Source organism: Cryptomeria japonica, chromosome 10, assembly GCF_030272615.1.
Source record: "Cryptomeria japonica chromosome 10, Sugi_1.0, whole genome shotgun sequence".
Lineage (NCBI taxonomy): Eukaryota > Viridiplantae > Streptophyta > Pinopsida > Cupressales > Cupressaceae > Cryptomeria > Cryptomeria japonica.
Window position 1 is genome coordinate 463,682,698 of NC_081414.1, and position 21,977 is coordinate 463,704,674.

Consider the following 21,977-nt stretch of genomic DNA (forward strand, 5'->3'; position numbering starts at 1 on the left):
AATTCTTAACACTAAGTTGTCCAAAATTGAGCGATGAAAATATCACTCAGCTAGGAAAAAAGGGACTTCACCCTATAACATTGCATGCTTGTTGGAGAACTTCTCTACGTTGCAAAATGTTTACTCTCATTTAATTTCTAACCCCCTCATTGCAGTTGTGTAGATTTTCTTACAACTTTTCTACCATTGAAGTTCTCCAAGGCCAACGTGATGAAAAGCGAGAATAATTGATGCAACAAATTCCAAGCAGTAGATGCAGATCTTCCAAGTACCCAAACAATTCAATACTAAATAGCCTCAATTTTATCAAAAAACACATTCAAACATTTTGCCATTGAGGAAACAAGTGGAATAATTGGTCAATGAAAATGTGATAAGGCCTAATGGAGTTGCCAAGGCGGTTGTCTTGTCAGAAGAGTAAGCCTCTTCCATGGGCAGCAGCGATGCGTGCCAAATAAACCCTTCAAAAATGCTACAATGAGGATACAATCATGTATGCTTTAGCAATGAGAGGAACCATCACCTACTTAAAAATAGCCTCTCATTGCCAATTCATGTAACAGTAACTTTGTGGCCTCTAATTCCACGAAACAGCTCTCTTTAAATTGTTGCTTCTTGGCATTCAAGAAAATACCCCCACTAACATGGCAGCTGGCCATTGGGGAAAATCAACAAACAATTTTCTTGCTTTGACAAAGTGTAATTGGTGCATATTTTTATACTACAAATAATAACCCATATTTCATAGTAATTCATTGTTTTTGTACACATGTAAATAGAGAGAATAAGTCAAGGCTTCACATTAATAATTAACAAGTTGATCAACCAAGCACTAGGAAAGTTACATAAAGTTGAGATTTTTATACTACCAAAATTTAGCAATTTCAAATAAAAGTATATAAATTGCATACCCACTTGAATAAACAAACTGCAATGCAATTTACCACATGATAAAGCATCGAATATTCATAATGATTATTGAGATTCAACAACATAAATTTCATTCGATAAAAACAAACAAATAAGAACAGTAACAAATTGAATTATACATTATTCTTTATAATATGAAAGAAATGTGTATTCAATGCTTCTCTCCAATGCACAGACAGTCCAGGAGGACGGCTATAAAATCCATCAAAACCAAAGGCTTGAGAATGGAAAGCCTTTGTGCTTGTACACGCATTACAAACCAGACCCTTCTCAATGAACTGTTCATAATATCACACTCATAATGTACCCAAAAGTTATGGAGATGCTGATCCTCAAGAGCACATATTTCAATAATTCACTTTTGTAGATAGCAATATCAACCCAAGAAATTCACCCGGAATTCACCTGTCAAGAATTGAGAGAAGTGCTGGCATGCATGATATGGTCGCTTTCACTTCCGCGTACAAAATATGTTACATTTCAATATATCGGTAGACCAGTTGCCAAGATATGGCAACTTTGAATCTAAAGAAAATAATCTGGTGCTGGCTTTTTTGAAGGGACACCTCTGGCTTCCTGCACCATATAAACAGGCCATTCATGAAAATTTGAGACTGCAACGAATCACTAACATAATATTATATCATAAACAGTTGTTATTTTCCTCCTTGCCATTTCTATTCAAAATTGCCAATCCAAACTTGCTAGCAATATTTGAAACGACAACACAGCTGAAAAGTACTCCTAATACAACAAAATTTCATTTTCCTTCCTCAGAAACATTTTCCAAATATCATACTAGACAAAATCATGGAAAGGTAAAACAAAAAAAATGAAAGAAGTGCACTTAAGCCTCATTTTTACAGACCTGAAACACATAAAAAAGAAGGCTCTTAAAAAGGCCTACCCAAACACTACAATTACAGTGCAAAGATTAAATCCATCTACACAGTAGCGAGCACCACATCTGTAAAAATTTTGCATGCCACATTAATTTCCACCAAATTGAATTTCCCCACGGTCAGTGCTACATGGTCACTAATCCCTGTTTCTCTGAAGATGCCTTGTATGTGACCATCACTTTTAAGTGCATTGAAGCAAATTGGGAAGACCCCAACTAATCAACAACTTGTCAAAGACAAAAGGTATATGACTCCTCAGAAAATACTTCCAAAATACTCAAGAAAAAGTTAGCAGATAATAAATTTAAACCGTTGACATGGAAATCACGTTACAGCTTGACAAGCTGATAAGTAACATTAGACTTGGCACAAGGCCAAAAAAAACAAATCAGGAATAACTAGGAAAATATTCAATTCCACTCATGTTCAAAAAGAGTGCCCAAGATTTGCTTCCCTTGAAACCAGTACTCCCCGGGGAAGCATCTCCTGCCCTGGTACCCCCATTTCCTGCAATGATGACATTTCGGGGATGCCTAGGAAATGTCCCACTGAACCCTTTCATTGCCCAAAACTGGGTATGTTTCAGAAACGTCCCAAAATTGACAGGGTACACCAAGGGACTGCTAGCTGTAGCAGCTGTTTGAGTTGCATTTTGAAAAAACAAAAACACATTTTTAAATTTAATAAAAGGGGTGGGCAGGCCCACAAGGACCCCCCACCCCTTTAAACAAAACTAAAACCTAATTTACCTATCAAACAAAAAAAACTCTCATTTTAACATTGGCAAACTTCCGTGTCGAAGAGCAGCAAGAGAAAAACAACACTTGAAAGAGGAGATTAAGGCATCAAATCTGCTACATTAGAGGTAAGTTCTTCTCTTACATTAGTTTTTTCAAATTGCATTTTTTCAAGTTTTTTCGAAGTTTTCATTGTGAGTTTATTTTTTCTTTTACTTCATCTTGCAGCTCTTTCTTTAATTCTTAACCAAAAAATTCATGAGCAGCAATGAGAGTAGTGATAGTGAGGAGGTTGAAGTTCAAATGCAACAGAAAAGTAGACCTAGAACTCATAGAAGTAGGACAGCCACTGGGAGTTCTTCAGGTAATGGGAGTGTAGCAGAGCCAGCAAGTTCAAACCCATTTGAATGTCCTTCCAAACTCAAAACCTATGCAAAAGACCCATTTAACCCCAAGAAACCTAAATTACAATTTGCATCTAGGGTTGATAAGAAAAAAAATTCAGGGGGGAGAAGATTATGGCATTTCCACTTGTGCAAAAAATGATATAGGGGCAGCTACACAAGAGTTTATTGCCATCTTTTGTGGATAGGTGGTCGAAATAACTCCGACTGCGAAGATTGAGGCGACTAGATTGCATATGGAGGGAGAGGCAAGAAATAAATGGATTCCATTGGAGAGTTCACAGCCTACTGTGTCATTACCTATAGGATCCATGGATGTTGGATTTCATGGGGGAGAGGGTTCTAATTCTACTAGGGGAAAGAAAAGAATTACTACTGTTGCAAATATGTTAAACATGCAATCACAAGATGTAGCTGATTCCTCAGTTCTTTTATGCTCATGCCATACCATTTCATGTGGCACGTTCACAATATTTTAAACCAATGTTCAAAGATATGATAGCGTCTGGTCCCTCATTTGTTCCACGTGAAGAACATAAGCTACGCACCACCTTTCTTGATAGAGAATATTCCAAGGTGTGTGTGCTGATGTAAGATATAAGACAAACTTGTGTAAGGGATGGATGCTTCTCCATAATACTTTTCATTGCCATCTCTATTAATAAACTACCTCCTCACATATATTCCTTGGATGATTTTGGATTCCTTCCTTTTACAGAGACCATCTCCAAAGTTGCTAGAAGGGACTTCTGAAAGTAGTACATCCAAATCACCTAGACCTCTCGTCCTATGCTAGTCACCCCAAAGCTTACTTTATGCTAAGCATTTCTTACAAGTGGAGGATGGTTCTTTATGTCATCCTCACCGTCTCCAATGTTATCACTCACATGGCTTAAGGTTTTCCCTTGGCCAAACGAGGTTGTGTTCCCACCAGATACATGTCCAAACAATCCACACTAGATCTATCGTCTTTGCCCCTCCAAGAGGTAAAGACAAAGGAGCTTTCCATCTTTAAATGCCTCGTTTACAATGAGATTCAAGGAAGATAATACTATCTCTATAGGGACTCACGCAACCATCTCTCTACTTTCTTAAGATATCCAAACCAACAATGTTTGGTCCTTTCTCTACAAGATTCCACCACCCTTCAGTGGAAATCCTTACATGAGGTCCCTTGGGATTCTTGAACCCCAAGGTTGATCACATCCTCCCAACATACAATGAGACTAGGAGCTCTAAATGGCCTTTTGATACTACTGTTTCTTTTATAGACATAGATAGAACTATGAGATGGCATCTACCAAAACTTTTGCCTCAACATGTTCCTTGACATTGTGGCCTTGTTTCTTCCAACAACATTGTTTAACTTATTTTCATCTGCATAGATCTACTCCATTCCAACACCCTCCCCCCCACCACAACCATAGGGGCAAATGCACATTATGATATTTTTCATTAGTACAAGGGTTACTTCAACCTTGGATGTTAGATATGATCCTAGCGGCAGTCCCACAACCCTCCTAGTACTCAACACTCCCAATGAGATTATCAAATCTTGTATTGATCCCTTCATAGTGATCGATGTGTCACCAATGATTACACCATTTCCAATCTGGATGATGATACTTGAAAATCTCCATTTTACCTTTGCATTTACTCTTTGGGGCTATTGTTCTCCCTTCTTGGCTATATGTACTAGTTTCTTGACCACTTTTGCACGCGGTTCCTTGTTTTGTATTTCTTTGCTTTTGTTCTTCCCCATGGTGGGACCTTTCTAGGTTTCTCTTCATAGAACTTTCTATTATATACTTCTTTACCTGAGTTACCAGGTTCGGCCCCCTAGACCCCTGGTATTGGTCCGGTCCGGTCCTAGTTCGGGTCCGGTTCGCCTGTGGTTCGAACAGGGTTCCTGATTCACAGGCCTGGTTCAAACCAAGGCAAACCCAAGGGTCTGACAGCCCAAAACTGGATTTTTTTTTTGCAAAATTTAATTTTTTTATAATTCCACCACATAAAAAATTAAAATATGACCCTAAAAGTGAGTTTTAAAACATTAACTTGGCTCATTTCACACAAGCAACATGACTACAAGCAAGGGGAAACGAAGATGTGGGATATGGAGCCAAAACATACCGATTTGGATGATTTCACTTCTCAGCTTGTTGCATTTGATGACTCAGATAGCAAGCAAACTTAAAGTGCAAGTGCAAGTGTCATTGGCATGGCATTGATTCATCTAATGTCAATGCCAATGATGAGGAGGAGAATGAGGATGACGAATTAGAGAATCCATTTGATGATCAAACTTTAAATTGTTGAAAGTTGAAACAATGATACTTGAATATTTTATCATTTTGATATTAAACTTGATGTATATGATGTTGTTATGGCATGATCATGATGCTATGATTACAAGTTTATGTCGGTTTTGTTGTTTATGTTGATTGTAATTAGGGAAATGGCAGATTCCAATTGCCTTGGGCAACATTGGAATCCGCCCAAGGGGGCCAGCCCCCTTCTCCAACATATAGGGTTGGGCCCTATACCTCACGGCACCTCTTAAAGAACCCCACGCTACTCCACGCCACATGAAAAGGTCCAACCCTATCTAATGTATTTCAGATTAAAGGGAAAGGGAAAACAATAAATTAAAGGTCAAGCCGACATAAATGGATCTTAGTATAAGCCGACATAAATGGATATTGCATCATATAAATAAAGATACTTTTCACCTCAATCAAACACAATCATCTTTCATTATTCCATGCGCAATACATGTATCTGCCAGTGCGAGTTAAAGGAGCAATATTACATCTGCTATTACAACGAATTACCTCTGCTATATCAGCGAACTACATCTGCTAGTAAAAGTGTGAAATTCATCCATGAGGAGAGCGAACTGAGGTTGCAGTCCATCAAAGTGCAGACTTCATATGCAAATATTGCAGACCTAGGGTTTGGACCTGATTGTTGTTGGAAGTGTTAAAGGTGGCAGATGTGACAACTTGATGCTTGTGAAAGTGCAGTCTTGTGGAAGACATTATCAGTCCTAAGTGCAATCACCTTCAAGTACTTGAGATAAGTGTTGTAACCTTCATATGAATATAATCCATAATCAGATCTGAGGATCTTTTCAGGCTGGGTTTTTCCTCCTAGGAGGTTTTCCCAGGGTAACCGTGTCTTGTTCTTATTTTGTTCCTTTCTTTGTTATGCTTAAATCTGGAAATCTAGAAACCCTTCATTTAATCAATTTAGTTAGTAATTAAATTCTGATTTTCTGAGTTTACATTAATCTGAAAGTGTTAAAATCAACAGTTTATATGATGCTATGCGACATGCTAATCTTAATTCATACTTATAGGCTGCATATATATATATATATATATATATATATATATATATATATATATATATATATATATATATATATATATATATATATATATATATATATATATATATATATATATATATATATATAATTTACATGTTTTTGTACTAACGAACCCAAACCCCTTTTCAAAATTTTAACGTACTGGCGTACCAGTTCTTCGAACACGAACTGGTGCCCGAACCCGAAACGGCAACCTAGTTCTTTACTCTTGAGTTCCATTAACCTACTTTTGGTTATCCATGGACATTAATATAACTTCTTTCTTTCTTTCTTCCATGTGCTATCCACTATAGAATAGCACAAAGCACAAAACATTATGCTGCCCATTCAAAGTGTTTACTAACAAGCACAACATATTCTCATGCGCAAGCAATAGAAGTACAAATTGCCATTCTGTGCACCACAACCATCACTCCATGGTCAATGATAAAGTTTAGTTGCATATTTAGAAGGAACGCTTCAAGGGTCCACACAAGAAGATAACGCATTTGTGGTATAGTCCCTAACCTGTCTTGCATGCAATTAGTGAGATTGCTTTCATTTTTTATCTCCCTTTATATCAAGGTTTCTATCCACTATTTAACATGGAACTCCTCAAGCCATATTTCCCTCCACTTCTTGAACCAATGTTGGCCCAACATTCATCGAGATTAAACCCCCACCACATGTACCCAACTATTTGAGATGAAATCATTCAAATGACCACCACATACACATGCCAAGTCATTCATCACTTGTTCAAAGTGGTCAAGGCAACGCAATATGTAGACCAAGCAAAATGGTATAATCTTCACCAATTCTATATTTCATTTCAATGGCTCATCAAAGATGAGATGGAGGTCGTCACTCGTTAAGAAAGGGCAAATGTTTTGAGCACAATTGTACAAAGCTTGAGAAACTTTGTGCAAGTGGCCATACCTCTTTGCATTAGCACACAAGCCTCTATGTCATCATGTACTACCACATCACATGCCACCACACATGCACCAACAAACTTTTGCATACCACTTGGTCATCATCCGCAAAGTCAACAACCCTCACACATGGCACTTCCATAACATTTCATCTACATATGATGGAATCAAATTGTCAATCGTCAACAACACAATCATTGACAAGTGAGACTAATTATGTGATACATACCATTTCATAACCTCCTTGTAACATCTTATAACCATATTGTACATATAGTCATTCAAATCTTCTAGTAGAGGAATGAATTACAAAGAATACTCCAAGAAATCAAGTCTGTTGTGTTTGCCCATTTCTAATAATGAGGATTCTCATTCTTAACCTTGCTATCTATAACATCCATTGTATTCTATTCTAATCTATGCTGAAAAGTAGCAGATTATTGCTAAAAGTCTTATATCCAGAGTAAGCGTCTTGTGTTTTCCTTTTCATATTATATAATCTTATATTTTACTAAGATAGGATTGTCCCCTCAACCCCCTAGAAACCAGTTCCACTTGTCTCTTACATTGGAAAATATTTTCCCATCTCATGGACACATTCTTCAGATGACATTTCCTAACATATGGGTCACATGATTCTTTTGTGTTCTTAAAACCGTAACAAGAATTAATAGAACAAAATGAACAAAAGGCCTGATATGTGTAATGTCCCCTATTGGCAAATTCCTTTAATTTGCCCTAGAGTCACCAAATGTGATATGACATATATTTAAAGAAATGTAACTTTCCCACTTAGCTGTCTTGATTTAAGGCCTGCAACCAAGTTGGTTATCATTATAATATCCTTGAAAGATTGGAAAACGTATAATCAGAAATTTGTTAAAGGGATTCCTAACCACCATTATAATGTGTATGTGGGATTCAATACTACTTCCCTAACAACCTATCCCCATTATGGAGTTCTTTGGGAAATCATGTAAGGCACCTTGAGCTTATTCCTTTCCATCAAGCCCAAGAGCACAGTATGACACCAGCCATTCGGCCTCCTGCCTCCTGGCCCCACCCAGGGTTGGCGTACTTGAATGGAACTTATGTGCTACTTGCATCCCTTTTATGTATTCCATTCTACTCTCCATAATGAGACAGTTCGTTGGTTATATAATTGAAGTCTATAATATGTATATAATCTATTATGAATAAATATCATAATGGCGATAATAGCAACATATAAATATATATTAGCAACAATATGTTAACTGCTTATCATTCCTACATACTATCAAGTGGAAGACCAGATAACAAGTCAGCAAGATCAGATTTCTATGCATCATGCATCATACCAAATACTTGAACAGTATATAAGTCTGCTGACTAGTTTTATTAATTATGAAACTGAAAGTCTCTTCCTTGATCGATTCCTTATTTCCCTCCTTTCATGCCCTCTTGGAATGGTCAATTTGTTGTATAAATATCTCTCCATCGTGGGTGAGGAGTCATGTCCTTCCTAATAGCCATGTCCTTCTAAATAGTGATGTGTCCTTAAATATATACGTTGCCTCTTGGCTTACTAAACTGCTGTTAATATTTAAATTAAACTCATGCCTTTTCAGGCATCATATCCTTTGTGAACTCTCAGCCATTGCACCCTTTTTGAGATATTCTGTTTAATTATTTGTTAATGCTTCAGATTGCTAATCAAGGGAATGAATGTCTTATGGGCTGTGGGTTTAGGTATTTAGAAAATTGTGAAGTCTTATTAATTAAGACAATTTTCTGAATTAATCTATTTATCTTGTTATTTCTGATATGATAGTGAATATTATTTATTATGACATGATTGAGGCATGACAATATGAATGTATTTTTCCATTTTTGAAAGAATTCTACAAGTATTTGGAAGGAAAAAAAAAATATAGTCAAAGCCCAAAGTGATACTCATATGAAGAGGAAACATAAGTAAGCTTAAGGTGTCCATGCGCAAAGAAGCTTTGTCAATTGACTGAAATAAAAAAAGGGTAAATTGGCAGTAGCTTGTGCTAATTCTAAACTATGTTTTAGAAATTACACTGAAATTAAGTTTACATATATTTAAATTTATTGTATTTAATATATTTCATTTTTACATTTTGTCGTTCTAATACCAAGGATTTTTCAATGGTTTCTCCCATTATTTCCCCATCTCCTGTCTACAGTTAACTATGATACATTCCAATGTAAGGATAACAAAAGAAAATACAATGGTACATCCATGACATTCATCCATGAACCAGAAAGCATAACCTAACAAAAGGATATATGTAACTGCATGTCAATGAAACTGTCATAGAGTTGCATTTATTATTGATTTCAAGGATATAAACTCTTTTTTATTCAAAAGCTCAATCCCAGTTGTTGGAGTCTGGCATAGCTATTTCAGATTATAACAGATTAGAACCACCGGAGCGACTTTAAAAAGGGGCTATTCTAGTCAATTTTTAAAGAGCATTCGAATTAAAGACACTTATAAGTGTTTGCTGATAGTTGAAAGACTCAATGCTGAGAGAAATCCTTATGAGGACTTGGCAAAGCCTAAATTTATGTTTGTCTGTAGACAAGGGAATAGGCTTTGGTGTGAATCCACCAATCCAGAATTTGCTTCAGTAACATCCCTATGTGGAAGTGTTTGCCTCATTTTCAAAAACAATTCTGGTCCCAAATTGAAGCCTTTTGGTCATCTCCTTGTAGATGACAAGATGAACGCATTCAATTTAGCCAAATAATGGAGCATGTTGAGGTGGACATTTCAAGGTAGCTTCCATGGAAGAATTGATTTCGACTCTTCATTATGTTTCTACCCATATCTGAATGATCTTGTACATGAATCTCATTAAATATTGGGGCTCACAGAGAACAACTCTTCATTATGTTTCTACCCATATCTGAATGATCTTGTACATGAATCTCATTAAATATTGGGGCTCACAGAGAACAATATTTTCTATTATTATATTTTATAAATAAAATACAAGAAAGCCAAAATACCAACAAAACAAAAAAAGACAGAAAAACAAGCATTTAGTTTTGAAACTCAGTTATATTTGACACCTTGTACACAAATTTCCTTAAGAAGTACACAACAGAGAATCGGCACAGAAAATTGAAGTGCAAAATTAAGCAAACAAGGGAAAATAACTGCTGAAACAGGATAGGATGCTAAATAGACTAAAAATGATGAGAATGTGTTGGCCATAAGGCCAAGTACATGGGGATCGCCCAAGAAATGGGGATACAAATACATCTCATTAATTAGCCGATAGGCTATATATTGTGAGGTTTCAATTGAAACCTGTCCCACGCCAGAAACCATTTTTATGTTGCTGTTAAACTGGAGTTGTTTACTGGTTTTCTATTTGCCTGCCAAATTTCCCAATCACCAGAAATTGCCTCCAGAAATTGCCTCAAATCAAATCAAATCAGCTTCATTTAATTTGAGATCAAATAAGATTTCAGTTAATTTGTGATCAAATTGAATGTTAAATCAAATCGTATTTCTGTCAAGTCATATTGGTTTGAGATTATATAAATTCTATTTGATCAGTTTAAGAAAGGGCAGCCGAATACAGAGAATTGTACGTGTATTGAAGAGCATTGGAGAAAATGAGTAATCTCTGCAAGTTAGTAAGGACGCGAGCAAAGCATTAAGACAGGGTATCGATGTCTGTACGACAGGCAAACTTTCAGAGGCTTTCCTGTGGTGGGTTATAATCACCTTTTGCAGAATTCTTCGGGTTGCCAGACCGATGCCCCCAATAAGGAGAACAATCTATCTCTGTGGACATGAAACTTCCATGATACTATTTGCAATTGGGACACGAAACTTCCATTGCAATCCCTCTGTTGAGAATAACAGAAGCCATTAGAGACTTGAAGTAGCTTCACGACATGGATCCAAATGCATTGTGCACCTTTGGTTCGTATTTGGGAGTGGAATTTTGATATTTTAAGAAGCCCACTGATTATTTGTTAGTTTGTTTTCATAATTTTAGTTATTTCGGTTTATGGTTGGCTTCTCTGTTGAGCATCACATAAATACCATGGTGTAAATCAGAACTCAATCTCTAGCAATACCCGTGGTCTGTATAAGTTTTTAACATAGAATAAATACCCATCAAGCATAACGGAAAGGGATTTTTTTTTTGTCCTGGTTGAAATTTAATCAATATGTGGAAGCACAGTCAAGGTACCTGAATTCATGATAGAATGCCTCAATAAGATGTCATACTGTGGAATGTAATGCTTGCAAGCTTTGCACAAATTAGATTTGTTGATAAAGCTGTAGAAGCTTTCAACCAATACAATTGGCAGCTGTAAAACTAAATTCCATAACTCCGTTAACATTCTCCTAGCCCATGCCAAAATGGGAGAGGAATTTTTCTCAGATGTTGTAGGTGCAAATGCTCTGAAAGACATGTATGCAGAGTGTGGAATTATATAAAACACACCTTAATTGACTCACAGAATGCCTCAACGTTGTCTCACATATTGTAAAGATTGTGAAATATGCACGAATTGAATTTGTAAATCATCCAAAAAATTCATTTGGCAGGCATACAACCAAATTCCACCACGTTTGTTAGCAAGTGAATATCTATCAAGGCTTAGTAAGGACAACGAAGCAAAAGAAACCGTTAGCATATGAAATAATCCAGGATTTACAGAGATTAAATTAAGCACAATATTGCACAAAATCGACCAAGTAAATAAGATCAAATGAAGAGTACATATAACAAAAGTGACTCGGTCGAATCAGAAGTCGAACCCAACACTCAATGAGTGGTGGCGAGTTGCCTCCCACTAAACTAGCATGAGGTGTCGAAACTAAGTTGACAACTCTCTAGTCGACTCCTAAATGATCTTGACAACTTGCATGAACAAGTGTCAAGTAGAAATGGATGACTAAGTAGGCTTAAGTAGCCTAAGTGTAAATAAATGAAATAAATACACTAACACCCCCCTTTAAGCATAACTTAGGAGGACAATAAGAAAAATGGGTCCCAAGTACTAACCAAGCGAGATACCAATGTACAATGAAATCTCTCATAAGTGGAGAAAGAAAGAAAACCCAATGGGAAATAACTTTCCTTCAAAAAGAGATGATTAAACAATGAATGTACGAGTGAAGAAGATATGTCATAGAAGAAAGGACTAATCAAGACCCCTCAAGAGCTACTTCTATGCACAAGTACAATGAATATCCCTCTATATGAGAGAAATGAGAGACTATGCAACCCCCCATAATGTGTGCAAGATGACTTCCCATTTTGAATGTGCAGGAAGTGATGTGGCTATCTCTTAGGTTTGCACATGATCCAGAGACTGAACCTCGTCATACTAGATTCCAAACTTGCAATGCTGAAAACTGGTATGGAAATTTTGTTGCAAGGAATCGTGCATGCTTTCTATGAAGCATTTCTAGATTCATAAGTAGCAACAAGTAATAAGATCACAATGCTTGTCATATGACTACATTGTACATCCCTATTTGATTTAATATTTGATGACCCCCCTTGTTTTTGGCACTTTATAGGAGTGCTTTGTAACCAAACCCCACAAAATTGACACTTTATAATGAGAATGCATGAGTGTGTTTGTTGGATTCGTGGCAAAAAATCATGCACTTTTGCAAAAAATAGCACTAATTTCGAGTTGTCTAGCAAAAGTTATGAGCAAAACAATTTTAGCCTAATTACAAAATTAATCCACCTTCAAAAAATATTTTCAATGTGAGAAAATTTACCAAAAAGATATGAGCATATTAAGCCCCCAAGGGTTGGAAAGAACCAGGGGCTAAAGTCCAAAATTTTGGGATATAGAAATGAATCGATAAATTGCTATAGATACAGACTGCGATATAATGAGGAGAGAGGGACGCAGGAAACAGGCCCTCGAGAGGAGCTAGTGTGCGGTCAAGGTAGAGCAGGCTATGTAGTGAGAATGTGGGAGTGGCCAACAAATAATTGATTGGCATTGGGCAAGATCGGACAAAGCTTGAAATTAATTGTTGCAAATGTAAAGTTGATTTTAAAGTGTGAATGAATAAATTGGTAGTTAGTTGCAATTTTTGTGTATTCGAGTTTTGATTCTCTAAGCAGTGATTGTTACTGTGAATGTGTGATTTAGTAGCAAGAGAGTTGTCTTGCATCATTTACAAAATGTTGGTGAGAAAGATCTCTTGCATGAAGACAATTTAAGAATCGTATTCAAGTAAACAAGGAAAGTTTATGTCATGATAAATTAAATTGAATTTTATAATATTCATTATAAATCTAAAATATATTCACAATTAATATTATACTCACATTTTTTTTCATATTACTAATGTTATTAGATTTTAACTTGATTTTAGGGTCTTTTTGCTTTGAAACTAGCTTTTGGGAGAATTTTCAACTTAGAAATATAGTTATGATGTGGCCTCTCAACTAGGTTAAGTTATAGACAAATCTTAAATCATCTGACAGCAAAAAGAGTATACAACATAAATCTTTCTCTCCTTTATTAGTACTTTCTGTTAGGCTAGTACTATTGCAATCGGTTGCACCCAATTTTCATTAACTCGTTATTATTCAATTGCTTTTCCACCAATCATATCTATGAATTTTTGGTTTCAATGTTTTTTTAAATTTTTCAATAGTTTAGATGCATGATTTTTAAGTTTTCAATTTACAAAAAATGTTTTTCTTCAATCTAATTGGCTCAAATAATTTGCATCTTATTACCGGATTTCCAGATGCACTTTCTACATGAGTTCTTAAGGCAAATTTTTAGGTCATTAAAATAATATTTAGTATGTTATAATTTTAAGATCATTAAAATATTTAGGCATTATTTTGGACACGTTTGTATGGCCAAGGTTGTCTTGCACGATTCTCTCCTAAATTTCTGTACACATTTGCCATAAAGTGAAGAAACAATGCAAAAATAAATTATTGTAATATAGGTTTCAATTAATTTATGTTCTCTTCTTTTCCATTGAAAACCATGTTTCCAAAGACAAATTGTTAGTTACAAATTACATTACTAATTATTATTTATTATTGAAAAAAATATTGTGTTGTTTTACATAAATATAATTTATATTTAATTAATATACTACAAACAAATACCAAATTTTAATTTATTTTTTGATTTGTAATAATATTTTAATTATTTTAAAAATAATATTATTTATTCTTAATAAATTAATTAGAATGTTATATAATATTTAATATATTTATATCCACTTGCATTCCAAAATAAAAAATGGCTCTGCGAATTCTCGATAGAGCGAATGTCCGAAATAGAGACAGCAAAGCATGCGATAGTGGGGTTCCATCGACTTCTGGAAGGGCTCCCCCTCTGCAGGATCAACCATGGCAAGAGGTTCGAAGCAGGAGAACCATTAATGCGGAAAGGAGAATGGCTAGGGCCACACTGGACATAGCCCATATTTGGGCAGTCCCCATTACCACACAAATCCCCTCCTTCGCTACCAAAGCAAACAGGGTTCCATTAGGTTCAAAGGCAAAATATGATTGGTCCCAACTCGGACCTCGAAGATGTCAGGCAGAGGGTTCAATAAAACCGTCCAGAATCGGAGAACCCACACCTCATAGCAATATCAACACTCATGCAATGCAAAAAGCATGGAAGGGGCCGAAAAACCCTGTTAAAAAACAGATATCCACAAAACCCAAAAACCCTAGGCCAGAGCCCATCAAAATCTCGGCTCCAGATGCCGCTACGGAGTTAAGAAATTATTACACTAAGCACAGACTATTTGCAAAATGGGAAGGCAGTGGGCAATCCTCTTCCGAAATAGCCAACTGGTGGAGAGAAACGTTCCGCGGCCAGGTAAGTATAATATCCTTAACCAATAAATTCATCTTTGTTGAATGTTTTAAGGAATCGTTAAAATCTAGATTGCTAGAGGGAGAACAGGTATTTTACAAAGGAATGAATTTTAAATTTCTAGATTGGAAACCTAAATTTGACTCGAATAGACACAAATTTAACACAGAATCTAGATGGATAATCATTCATAGCCTCCCTGTAGAGCTAATGCATGTCAAGATTCTTATTGACATTGGCAACAGTTTAGGTAAATTTGTCGCCCTAGAAAAAAACTGGTTGGACAAATCTGACATTAAAATACTAATAGATGTAGAAAGAAGCACTAAAAATTTAAGAAATATATCCATCATCACGATGGATGGGAATTATAATTTAATTCCCGAATGGTTTAATGGTGAGATTTCGGAGGAAATATACGGTCTAAACCCTAATGTTAGAAAAACACAGGATAAAAAAACAAGGAAACTGAGGAAACCTGGGTTAACATCCAATTCAACAATGACATTGGCGGTTTTATCATTACGGAATCACAGATTGGGGATAAACAGGGGACACCATCTAATACCCAGTTTAGAAATAATCCAATCAAACCTGCCAACAACAACGAGGCGCCTGCAACGCCTGATGAGGACAAAATTCAAAAAGAATTGAGAGATGTCATTGACAACCTAATGGGAAAATTTGCAGAAGAAATAGTTGACGAAGCCTTGATAGCAGAAAATAATATCCCCTCGGAAGATTATGATCACATCCCAGACATTCCTTAGGAAATAAATAATATGAATGAACAAGAAGAAGTGGTTCCTGAAACTCAGAATATGGATAACCCTTCTCCTGTGGTCAATGGGATGAATGAAGAAGAAGAAAGAAACTTCATAATCAAAGAATTAATTAACATGTAGGAAGAGGAAAGGAACTGGGAATCAAATGTTAATCTCAAGGACTCACCCAACATGGGAAACAAAGAGAACCTAGACTGTGGCAAACCTAGTAACAATAAGAGAGGTCGAAAGTCTTTTTAGACAAAATGAAATTGGATGGGCAGGCAGAGGGGCAGACCAAAATAACAACCCTATTTGGTCCAGGAAAGAGCCCGCCAGCCCCCAGGCTGGATTAAAAATATTGACATGGAATGTAAGGGGACTAGGCGCCCCTAGTAAGCAGCGCTTGATTAAGCGTAGCTTAAAAAGATCTGATATGGATATAGTCATGTTACAAGAAACTAAATTAAACAAGGAAGATATGTCCAAATTTTGTAGGAACCTCTACCAATGGCAGATGGAGGCAACAGAATCCATTTGGGCATCAGGAGGACTGGCATTATTGTGGAAGAAAAACACAATAACATTTACAGGATATGTCAAGATGCAACACTCGATGGTGGGCAAAATAAAAGCACTTGATAGAGATACAGAATTTATCATCATAAATGTCTATGGCCCGATAACTACGGAGAAGAAAAAGTCAATATGGCTAGAAATTGAAAAAAATTTAACAAATCAGAAGGCACCACACTACATTATAGGTGGAGACTTCAACACCATTCTCCACCAATTTGAGAAACGTGGAGGATCAAAAATCATGAGGCAACCTCAAAAAGATTTTTTGGAATGGATAAATAATAACTATCTTTTAGAAATAAAAACTAACAGGGGATCACACACATGGAATAACAGGAGATCTGGTTTCTCCAACATCTCCGAAATACTAGACAGGTTCTTCTTTAAAGGGGATCTAACTTCCTTCCAAACCGAGATGAAAGCCTCTGTGCTGCCATGGTCAGGATCCGATCACTTTCCAGTGATGCTAGCACTAATGGGAGAACTGAGAACCTTTGGGAGATCATTTAAGTTCAAATTCATGTGGTTTAAGCATGAGGATTTTTTTCCTAACATACAAAAATGGTGGACAAAAAGTAATTTTCAAGGTTCCAAAATGTTTCGTTAAATTTGAAATTAAAAGATATTAAACATAAATTACTAGATTGGAACAAAGGAAGATTTAAGAACATCTTCGAGGAAAAATTAAGAATTGAAAAAGAACTAGAGAGCGTAAATACAGAAGTAATTCGATATGGAATGGATCAAGTCTTATACGAAACAGAGAAAAGACTCCTGGGTGAATATGAAGACATTTTAGCCAAGTAAGAAATTTTCTGGAAACAAAAATCCAGAGAAGTATGGTTGAGTGATGGAGATAAAAATACTAAATTTTTTCATAATAGTGTCAAGTTGAGGAGAGCTAAGAATAGAATCTCGCAGATTACTAATGAGGAAAACCAGATTATCATAGATCAAAAGATGATTGCGGAGGATGCAATCCAATACTTTAGAAACATGTTGAATAATTGGGAATACTCGGACCTCTCACACAATCGGGATTTGATTAAAAACATTCCTAAACTACTATCAAAAGAGGACAATAAGATGCTAAATGCCAAAATCACTAAGGAAGAAGTAAAACAGGCTCTGTCACAATTTTCAGGGGACAAGGCCCCTGGACCAGATGGATACCCTGCTGGCTTCTACCAGAAATGTTGGCATATTATAGGTGATGAAGTGTCAGATGCCTTAGAAGCCGCTAGAAATGCAGGCAATTTTCCGAAGGAGATAAACAGCACATTTTTAGCACTTCTACCTAAAAAAGAAAACCCTTCAAAATGGGAAGAATTCAGACCCATATCTTTATGCAACATGACATATAAATTATTAACTAAAGTCATGGCCAATAAATTAAAAAAGCTCCTACCAGTTATCATTTCTGAAGAACAAACAGGATTTGTTCCTAACAGATCAATCTTGGATGGGATAATTATTGTCCAAGAGGCTATTCATTCCATACAAAATCAAAGACAACCAAATATGCTAATAAAACTTGATATCAAGAAAGCATATGATAAAGTAGATTGGTACTTCCTATGTAGCTGCATGAAAGCCTTCGGCTTTAATAGTCAATGGATTAATTGGGTATATAGATGTATCTCAAGTCCCAGTTACTCAGTATTGATAAACGGAAAACCGGAAGGATATTTCGAAGATACAAGGGGTCTGAGACAGGGGAATCCGCTCTCCCCCTTCTTATTTATTATAATGTCTGAAGCCTTAGGAAGAGCTTTTAATGCCTCAAGATTAGGAGGTAGGCTGCAAGGTATACAGACAACCACAGGGGTAGAACCCTGTACACATCAGCAATTTGCAAATGATACAATGATATTAGGGAAAGGCAAACTCAAAGAGGCCAAGGAAATCAAGAGAATCCTACTCGCATATGGAAAAGCGTCGGGAGAATTAGTAAATAACCAAAAATCAGAAATTTTTTGCTTTAATATGTCTATACAAGAGGAAAATAAAATAGCTAGTTGGCTCGGGTATAGAATTGGACAATTACCATGCACATATTTAGGAATACCAATAGACAAGGGAACAAGATCCAGCAAGCTTTGGGACCATCTCATTGAATGTATCAAGAAAAGACTCTCGTCTTGGAAAGGCCTTTGGCTAACAGGGGCAAGCCGATTAACATTGATTAAATCAGTCTTATCGGCAATACCCATTTACCTTCTATCTTGCATTCCTATATCAATAGGAGTACATAAGAACATATCCCAAATTATCAAAAAAATTTATTAGCAGGGCACAGAAGACAAAAACAAAATAAAATTGATATCCTGGGATAAAATTTGCAGAGACAAAAGTGATGGGGGCACGAGTATAAGGAACCTAATATGGCAGAACAAGGCCTTAGGGGCAAAATTAATCTGGAGGACATATGTCTCATCCGATGCCAAATGGGCTAGAATCCTAAGAAATAAGTATCTGGCAAACAACCATAAGGAGGCAATATTCAGGGAAAAACACCTGCAGAAGTGTTCCAGAATCTGGAATTTTATAAAAGATTGTCGCCCCATCATAATAAACCATCTGACTTGGGACATCCACAATGGCAAATCGGCATTGTTTTGGGAAGATTCCTGGGGGGACCAACCTCCAATAGATGTATTGATGGATACATCCAACATCAACCATCAAATAAAGAACCTTTGGGGGAATTATGTAAAGGATAATATAATTCCTGAACCAAAATCGGTATTTGGATGGAAATGGAAAAACATGCATCCATTTATGCCTGAAATCAAATTCCAAGAATTGCAAAAGATACTAAATCACAGACTGATTTCCTTTAGAGAAGGGGATGATAATTTAGTGTGGTCAAAATCCAAGGACAGGCAATATAACTGCAGAGATGGCTTCAGGAGCATATATAATAAGGCAAAAGTCAGCAAAGATCACATTCCTGTCAAACTCTGCTGGAATAAATTGTGTCTTCCAAAGGCAGGCTTCTTTGCTTGGGCGGCAATTCAAAGGAAAGTACTTACAGCCGATCACTTCAGACGTAGGGGATATGAAGGGCCATCAATCTGTCTATTATGTAGGGAAGATGAGGAAACAAGTGACCATATTTTCATGACATGCAAATATACCCAGAAATGCTGGTATTGGTTAATGGCACAGCTAGGATGGTCGGGAGCTATTAGCTCTTCCTTGATAGAATGGTGTTCATACTGGCCAATTATCATGAAAAACAGTCTATTTCATAATTTATGGATCTGCAGCCCATCCATAGTAATATGGGAGATCTGGAAAGAAAGAAATAGGAGAATATTTCAAGAAAAGGAAATGCAAATAGAAAAACTCATAATAAAGATAGAAGTGGCTATAACTGAAACCTCCAATAATAGGAATATGAACATTCCATTATACGGAAAGTCATTCACAGAATGGGACAACTTTATTAGAAAGCAATGGCGTGGAATAAAAATCCCTCCTTTTACTGGAAAAACGGGAACAGACAAAGAAGAGATAAGAAGAACATGCAAATGGCAACCTCCAAAGCCTAGATGGTTTAAATTAAATTTTGATGGAGCATCCAAATGAAACCCTAGAATTGCAGGGGCAGGATGCATTATCCATTCAGATAAGGGAAAGTGTATTGGATCTAAATCCATTCATTTAGGACAGACCACCAACAATACCACTGAACTACTAAGCCTCATAAAAGGACTAAATATGTGCAGAGAACTAAGGATACATAAATTAGAAATTGAAGGTGACTCAGCAATAATAATCAATGCAATTAGGACCAAAGGAATGCCTAATTGGAAACTTAGAGGTATTCTTGATAAAGCATTGGAATTACTCAATAATTTCACAGATTTCACCATCAACCACATATACAGAGAGGCAAACTCGGCAGCTGATGCTCTAGCCAATTTAGGGGCAAATGGGATAACTAAGACAACGGTTAATATTTCAGACTCTACTGAAAAGGAGCAAGTTGGATAAGCAAATATTTGAAAATATATCTATAAGCTTATGGATAAGGCATAGACATATATGAATGTAGATATGCTTCCATATTTACTCAGACTTATTCAATCTATAGATATACAGAGATACCCATGGATATATATATAAATGCATATATATATGAATATATTTTTTATATAAATTGGACAGATATTGATATATAGTTACAAATACACATATATATATATACAAATGTATAAATATTTATACATATATTTATATATTTATAGATATATACATATGTACTTATATATATCCAAATAGATATATATATATATTTGGCAGATCTCTAATATATATATATAGACAAATTTATATATATACATATATATCCTGTCTATATATATATATATATATATATTCATAGATACACATATGTGATATATATATATATATATATACGTATACGTATATATATTTATATATATACATATATATATATATATATCTTTGTCTTCTTATATATATATATATATATATTATATATATATATATATATATATATATATATTCGTATATACCTATATATACATACAAATATATATATAGAGAGATATATATATTTATATACATATGGAATACATATATTGATATATACTTGCATATCCATATAGATGCATTTATATATAGACAGTCTTATACCCTTATAACCTAGCTCACTCTCTTGTAGAATTTATTAATTCTGAAGCATTGATCTTGTTATTTACAATTTCCATTAAAGGAGAAAACGACATCAAGTGACCTTTTAAGATACAAATTAGATCTTAATAATTAACAAAAAAGTTAACTTGGATTATCAATAATTAAAATGAAACACGAAATACATGTTGTCATTTTGAATAATGATTGTGACCGGAGATTTAGCCTATCTCGCATTTATATTAAAACACAGATTGGAAATAAATGTCCAGAGGCTTATATGTCCTTAAAGCTTAAAACAGTGGCCGGTCACTAACTTAGCGGGCGGTGGTGCTCATATCTAAAACAAAGCAATTATAGATTAATAAACCTACAGATAGAAGCACTTCATCATAGCTGGCATGATCCCCATGAAATCCTGATAATTATGATATGTCAGGGCTTTGGTGTGAGTGGTACTCCCTTGATCATCCGCCAAAATCAATTACGGCTCCTCAACACGATTTTAACACCGATGGCGCATCATTCAAGGACATGCGCCATTTCGTATCCAATAAGACCCATCCAAAGTGGGTTAAGGCAGGCATGTTTTTTAGAAAGAATAAACAAATTTAGCTCTTTCACATCATTAACTCACTGGGATATTAATTAAACTCCAGAATTAATAGAAGAAGTTCTGTAATAATTCATCGCTCTGGAATTGAGGATAAACAGAGGATGGATACCCCAATTAAACTTTGCAGCACTAAAAGGCAAATGGCCTTTGAAGGGACCATTACTAGAGAACGCCTCAAGCGCATCATGCGACTTCCCCACACCTTA

At 35.7% G+C, this 21,977-nt stretch overlaps 1 protein-coding gene across 2 annotated transcripts in view; it reads right to left on the minus strand.

The window, feature by feature from the left end:
- Positions 1–929: 929 nt before the first annotated feature.
- Positions 930–21,977, minus strand: part of LOC131859414 (serine/threonine-protein phosphatase PP-X isozyme 2) — a 57,952-nt gene continuing 36,904 nt past the window's right edge. For both annotated transcript variants that reach the window (XM_059213127.1, XM_059213126.1), the window contains one exon: positions 930–1,506. In XM_059213127.1, the coding sequence (XP_059069110.1) occupies positions 1,456–1,506 (51 nt within the window). In that variant the 3' untranslated portion in view covers positions 930–1,455. The remainder of the gene's footprint in view (positions 1,507–21,977) is intronic.